Here is a 7275-nt window from a genome sequence, read left to right as displayed (position 1 = left end):
GCTTAGCAACATGATTAGTTTTAGTCAAAAGAATGCCTTTTTATAAAGTAGTTTGAAAATAATAGAAAGCTAAAAACATACGAAACTAAATAATAACGTTTTGTGCTACTAAACAATTTTTTGTACATTTTAATTCTATTTAATAATTGTGGTTTATAGATTTATTTCTTTTGAGTACCTAAAGAAATTTCCGGTTGGCCCTACAAACGTCAGATATGACTTAAGTTTTCAAATTTTGTTTTGACTATTGTTTGGCGATTACTCATTTGTGAAAAGTTTTAAGAAAATATCATTCTAAAAGTGCTTTATATACAATATAGCATACTAAATTGAGCCTGTAAAAAAACTTCGTAAAGATGGCTCAGGGAGTCTCAGAGTACGTGAGGGGTTTTTCTTTCATGCCCGAGAATAAAGTCGATGTCATTGATTTGCAGGTTAGTTTGTCGTTTCTTAAATCAATTCATTTTATTATGGGTCACTGTAGATACAAGCTTATAAATATTTTCTTCAGTTAGGATTGAGAATAAATGGTTGCCGTAATTATCCTTAAGTAGGTTCTTGTTATTGTCCTATATAATTCTTTCATATAAATTAAGCACGACTGTCATTCATTAAATAGTACCCTAACGTGGCCAATGTGGCCATATGGGGAATATTTAGGCAGTGTTGTTGAGTCATCTGTACCAGTTTCAAACGTAGTACTAACGGTCTTGCTTGCAGTCCTAAAGGAAGTTAGCCATCTGCTAAAGTGAGACAGTAATTTAACTCTTGATATGTGGTGTTGGCGCCGGCTTTTACGGATACCTTGAACAGCTATGCGTACTGATAAATCCATATTGGAAGAGCTACGCATAAAACCCTGGTTGTCAACGTCATGCCAACCTAATTCTCATATACTTCAGACATCTCTTACGTCACTCCCCGGATAGCCTAGAGAGAGTTATTATGATCGGCAAAGTTGAAGGCACCAGATCTCAGGGCCCTCCCCCTACTAGATGGTGTGCTCAAATCACTGCTCCTACTCAATTAAAACTGCACAAGGCCATGCGCTTAGAGAGGAATAGAAGCCTATGGAGGAATCTGGTCTTCAACCGGACATGATTTCAAGATCCTCAGCATTGAGGGACCGACTGAAGAAGAAGAATTTAACCCTTAGATGTATGAAGTATCAAATATTGATATTGAAACAAATGCCAAACAAGTTCTCTTGAAATTAAGGCTTTGTTATGATGACATACATGCTCATTTATTACTTTGGTTATTTTAGTATGAGTACTTCATGCATCTAAGGGTTAATATTACTTTTTCACTCTAGCCAATAGTTCCATCCTGCTCATGAAGGTCTGCTAGCATGGCTGTGTTTGCAGAGTTTAAGCTTATTGAACTAATACTTATATTATATTGCAGTACATAGAGGGTGGTGAGTTATCCAGAGCATGGAAAATATCCCGACGAGAGAGGCTTAAAAACATAGAAGCGAAGATTTGGGATGAGTTCATTAATGAACGGGATGTAGTTGAATCTGTTAAAAGTGGTATGAATTCATAGTTTACATTTATAGCTACTGATATACTTGCTACGTTCATGGTTCAATTTTGGAATCTTTCGCTTGGTCGGGTATCAATATTAGCACAAGCAGTTGTAAACAACAACTTTTACCCCTGTAAAACAAATAACTATTTCATTATAAATGCAATTTCATTATTACAAGCTTTTGATGCCATGTGGGTCAAATCTTGGAAGTTAAATTAGATCCACTTTCTTAATATGGTAACTATGCAATATTTTTACTTATTAGTGTTTTCATAATTAACATCAAGCTGATCTGATCTTGAACCTAAAGTTGGCCATAGAAACAAAGCAATAAAAGAACACAACCTTATTGAGTTTCCTATTGTTATAATACTTATAATAATTATAATCATAATTATTGATGTAAAAGCTTATGTTTATACATCCTATATGTAATGTAACTGCAGTCAATATCCAAGATATGTTTATACTTTTGCACCTTAGTCTTTTGTTATAAGGCAGCAATTGAAAATGTTTGACATCTGCTGTACATACCTAATAGTAATATTATAAGGTGCATTTGAGTAAATCCGAAAAGTTCAGAATATCGGGTAAATCCAAAAATGTTCACTAATATTATGCGGTTCTGGGTTTTCGGAATTAGTCGACATTTTGAAGCAGTTGGAATTACCCAGATATAGTTTGTGCCATTCGCGAAGACGCACCCTATACACCTTACAGCCGATGACATAATGACATAGTTTTGCATTGTATTTTCAGATGACCCATACCAGTTCTTGGAGGAGCTTCCTGAAGCCTGTGTGAGGGAGGTTCTGGACACAGAACTCACAAAGATGAAGGAGGAAATGGCTGAAGAAGTTTCAGTTGTACGTAATAAATCTACCATTTCGACATAGTTTAGCATTAGCCATTAGGTGGGTCCATACAGAGCAAGCATAAGTGCGAGGCAATTTCCTCGCGCACAAACTAGCAGTGTGGACCCGCCTATTTACGATACAAGTGCTGAAAATAGGAAATTCGCAACGAGTGGTGATAAATTAAAACACGACCGAAGGGAGTGTTATAAATTGACACGAGTTGCGGATTACCTATTCGCACTTGTATCGTATAACGTTTTACAATAAAAATGGCTCTCTAAAGTTTCGACATATGCTCGTCATATGTACTGTAAACATAATTTTCCATCTAACATTGTCCTCTGCAATATTGTAAATGTAATACTTGTTGCTCTAGGCTTTACAATGTGGAAATTTGGAAAACATAGTAGTTATAGACGAAAAAGTCTAGAATAGGTTTATTCTATCTGTATACGTCGTTATGCAGTTGACCAAAATTATCAATAGGGAACTCAAGTTTATAGATAACACAGCCAAAGAAATGTACTAAAACGCGAAAAGTTGGCCACAAAATTGCCAGCTGAAGCAGACTGTAACAGTCTGTAAATTACACATTAACCAGTTTGTCAAACGCTAAAATTTGACAATCCAGGGGGCCTAGCCAAGATGACAGTCGTTGATAGATAACTCCAATTGAAACTTAAAGAGTGTATGGACATAGTCACGTGACATTTCGTAGCATCTGTCATAGCCAGAGCCCGTACATTTCATGCCGTTGACAGAAAAATCACGTTACGCTACATAGAGTATGATTCCAATTAGTATTTTCGTAATAATTAATCATTTGTCAACCTCTTTAGGTAACTGATACATATACTTGACAATCAGTATAGAAACGTCTAACTGACTTTCATTTTATTGTCACACAAATAAATAATAGATTATTAATTTATGAAATAATCCATATTTTTGGTTTTTAACAGCGTAACAAGCTTTTATTCACGTAACAAGTATTTATTATGATACCCATCAATAAGTAAGTTATCTAAATTTGTAACAACCCTGTATGTTAAATTACGTCATTTTTGCGTCAACGGTATGAAAAGTACGGGTCCTGGTCATAGCAGTCCATTTCTTCTTTTCGTTTAGCGTGTGTCGATGTAGAATTGTCACCTTGACTAGGCCCCGCAGTTACAACAAAACGTATGATGCCGTACAGCCGTATTTCGTTCATGGCTTAGAAGTTCATTGATCTTCCAGGAGCAGCCAAAGGAACAGGAATATAAAGAAGACCTCCAGGACCCGCGGGAAACCATGGTGACCTTCGCCGAGGCGCTGGAGGACGAGCAGTGCGATATGATCACCATTTTGGATGATGTTGAAGATGATGCCTCGGGTAAGTCTTTAATGGCTATCGGTCTAGACTGAAATAATAAACCAAGGAACAATAACACCCATATTACTTTACCTATTACCTCGTTTACATTCAGTGAGCAGGGAAGTGGGCAGGACGAGTGTGTAAACACGATACTTCTCATGCTGCCATTGCCACTCGCGCTGCCCCGCGCTCCCCAAAATGGCGGTTTTTCGTGCGGAAGTCAAAGGACCGGCAGCGCGAGCGGCAGTGCGTGTTCACATTCTGCTCCGTCGCCCATTACTCGCCGAGTGCCTGGAGGAGAAAGACTTTGTTATAAATAAATAGTAGCTTTATTTGAGGTTCATAAGTGCATTGTAATATGCCTACTTGAAAAATAAACTATCTTTATCTAATAAATAACTTTGTTTATTGTTAGGGTGCCTAATTCTTAACTTAACGATAAGTAAGATAAATGAAAACCATTTCGTGACGTTCAATTATACCATTTCAATACTAACTTATAATTTTAATAAAGTTTCGAGCGTGAATGACATGATGACAGACGAAAGAGGCATCCTGTCGCTAAAGCCGCTGGAGTAGATAAGATATGTACCTATATACGATCGAGGAAGTTGATTCATTACCAGTTTACGGTTCACTTTATATTGGACAGCTCTTAGCATAAGTATGTTATAACCAAATTTACTTGAACCGCAAACTTCTAAAGAATCAATTTCCTTGACTGTACTTATTTGTATTTTATAGGGCAAATGGTATTAGCTCTATATTCTAACATTAATCCAGTTAGGTGACCATTGGCAGCCCTTATCTTGTTGCAATAAGAGTTACGAATGATCAGTCAACTGTGTCCTCGCTTGTTTCAGAGGCAGGCGAGCGGGAAGAGTTCAATGAGACATTGGACAGCCCGTGTACCGTGCGCGAGAAACCGAGCAACCCTGAACTGTCGCCGAAGGCTTCCGAGAAGAGTGAGAGACTGTTTTATATACTCTTAACCCGCCGTAGTGACCTTATTTTAAAGTCATGAAGGTTCATTTTACAAGTTTTTTTTTATTTCCCTTTCAATGTATGTATGTATGTTCAGGTAATATCTTTTAAGCTAAATTAGACCCACTTCTTCAAACGTTTGAGCTGAAACTTCACTCTCATATGTAATTTGGATGGCAATATTGCAATATTACGGTACCATCTGATGATGGACACAGGTGACAGGAAGTGACCATAGGAACTCTGTGATAAAATAACGCAACCTTGTTTTGTTTGGGTTATTTAAAATTATCTCTATGATTAGTTGCCCGTTGAAAGGAAAGTAGGGTAATTCCACGAGACTGTAACGTCAGTTACCAATTCTTTCGTGTGTTCTTACATTTATTAAGTTAAGTCTCACATTTAAGCATCCAGATATGTACCTGTAGGGCTACTCCAGACACACTCACTTGAATTTGCTTAATTAATGTAAGAACACATGAAAGAATTGGTGACTGACGTTACAGTCTCGTGGAATTACCCAGTACAGACAGCGAGAAAAGCTTGTATTAAAAATGAAATTTTTGACAATTCATTTGAACTTCATACAGAATTAACAATTTAGTATAAGGTTCCTCAAATATTGAAGAGGCAACAACAAATAAGTACTTTATGTTTTCAACTTCAGACCGTGAGAAGTCGCCTGATAACGTCACCAACATGATCGAAACCAGCATATATAGCGCTAAAGTAAAGGAGCTGCAATCTAAGGTTAATCTGGAGCTGTTGTCGGTTATGTAAGTTTCTTAGAATTTATTTTTAAAATGCCTTTGATATTTAGTTGTATTCATTCAAAGGGATGGTTTTCAATCCTTAGTGCCACCCCAAGGCTTTGGAGAATTACGTCGCTGCGCAGTTGCGCCAACGTTGCGTCGAGCAGCAGCCTTAGAGTTGACTAGACGCCGACGCTCGGGTGACGCTAGTGTGGGGTGGCCCTTGACCAAGACATACCGTGCGCGGTTGATCGTTAAGGATACAGTAAAATATGTACTATGTGTCCAACGATGAAATCGCGCAAAAAATGGTGATCATTATCAACCGAAATATATCGAATGTATGTGTAAATTGCGCCTGATCTGATATCGAGGTTTTCTACGGGTCAGCCAAGTTTTTTATTATTTAATAACTTTTTTTTTCATCGCATGATTGCTCCCTTTCAATTTTATACAGGTAGATAATTATGGGTAGCCTCTATACTATTTGGACGCTGCCAGCTCGTGAAGAGCCTACAGATAGGTAGTTACGCCGCTTGCTTAACCATTTTCCAGGCCGCACCAAATCTAAAAGGTTTTCCCAAAAAACCCGAATATATTCCAATTAATCCTGCCTTGATGATTCATTTGAAGACAAGTCCCAAGACCGAAAATGAAATCTAATTTGAACCTTAAACCGGAATGCTAAAGCTGTAATTCTTTTGGCGCGTATCTGGTCGATAAATCATAGTATGCCTGAAAATTGTATTTTAGAATTTGTTCTAACATTGTTGTTGTAATTTGTTGTATTGTGGTCTTTGGACCAAGCTAGCCATTCTCATCAGATATGACTATTATATTTTTAACCTACTTTCTTTTTAACGCCTACAGCACGACCCTGGATGCTCATAATTTGCATCAACTGGATCCGAACACGCTCCCGAAGCTAAAAAGACAGTGCAGCGAGTTCTGTGCTCGTTACTGCCGCATATACTTGTATCCCATGTCGCGACAGGTGTGTTTAAATTTCAATATATGTATTCTACAACAAGAGTAGACACATTTTAAATTATTGTTAAAAAAAAAATATAACCGTCATGTTATAGAGCCATTTTCCATATCGCTGACTAGACGCCGACGTTCAAAAGATGCTAGTGTAGGTGGCACACTAGCGTCACCCGAGCGTCAGCGTCTAGTCACCTCTATGGCTGCAGCTCGACGCAACGTTAGAGCAACTGTGCAGCGACGCCATTTTGCATAGCACTAACTAGACGCAGACGCTCAAAAGACGCTAGTGTGGGGTGGCCCATAGTGTTAAAGCTTTGTTCTATGTAATTGACAGATCAACGACGTGACGCGACACAACAACTCGGCAACGCCGTACGCGCGACACACGCACACACGCTCGCAACTCATTCGAACAGTGTCGCTACAGCAGAACATGCTGCAGTCCCTTCAGGTGTGTATAGCTACTACATTTTTGCAAGCATACGGTCCGCCTGATGGTAAGCAGTCTCCGTAGCCTATGTACGCCTGCAACTCCAGAGGAGTTACATGCGCGTTGCCGATCCTAAACCCGCCCCCCCCCCCTTCCTCGTTGAGCTCTGACAACCTTACTCACCGGCAGGAACACAACTCTGAGAAGGTGGAGGTACTTCCCCAGTTGGGCTCCGCTCTAGATCTGGAATGACATCCACTGGCTGTGCCCTACCACCCAAAGCGAGATGACATTCACAATGCCCATACCTCTCTTAACTACATGGACAATTATCTTTTTTTAGATTTGTTTTGCCGCCTTTTTTTAAATAAAAAA

General features: G+C 38.7%; 1 protein-coding gene across 3 annotated transcripts in view; it reads left to right on the top strand.

Annotated features, from left to right (window-relative positions):
- Positions 1–79: 79 nt before the first annotated feature.
- LOC133524059 (uncharacterized) overlaps positions 80–7275 on the top strand; it is a 73242-nt gene continuing 66046 nt past the window's right edge. For 2 of the 3 annotated variants that reach the window (XM_061859855.1, XM_061859856.1), the window contains exons 1-8: positions 80–434; positions 1408–1534; positions 2293–2399; positions 3630–3765; positions 4611–4712; positions 5399–5507; positions 6354–6477; positions 6805–6921. In XM_061859855.1, coding sequence (XP_061715839.1) covers positions 357–434; positions 1408–1534; positions 2293–2399; positions 3630–3765; positions 4611–4712; positions 5399–5507; positions 6354–6477; positions 6805–6921 — 900 coding nt within the window. In that variant the 5' untranslated portion in view covers positions 80–356. The remainder of the gene's footprint in view (positions 435–1407; positions 1535–2292; positions 2400–3629; positions 3766–4610; positions 4713–5398; positions 5508–6353; positions 6478–6804; positions 6922–7275) is intronic. The other variant, XM_061859853.1, reaches the window with a different exon arrangement.

Source organism: Cydia pomonella, chromosome 13 (genome assembly GCF_033807575.1).
Source record: "Cydia pomonella isolate Wapato2018A chromosome 13, ilCydPomo1, whole genome shotgun sequence".
In the NCBI taxonomy this organism is placed as follows: domain Eukaryota; kingdom Metazoa; phylum Arthropoda; class Insecta; order Lepidoptera; family Tortricidae; genus Cydia; species Cydia pomonella.
This window is presented reverse-complemented; position numbering and strand designations above follow the sequence as displayed.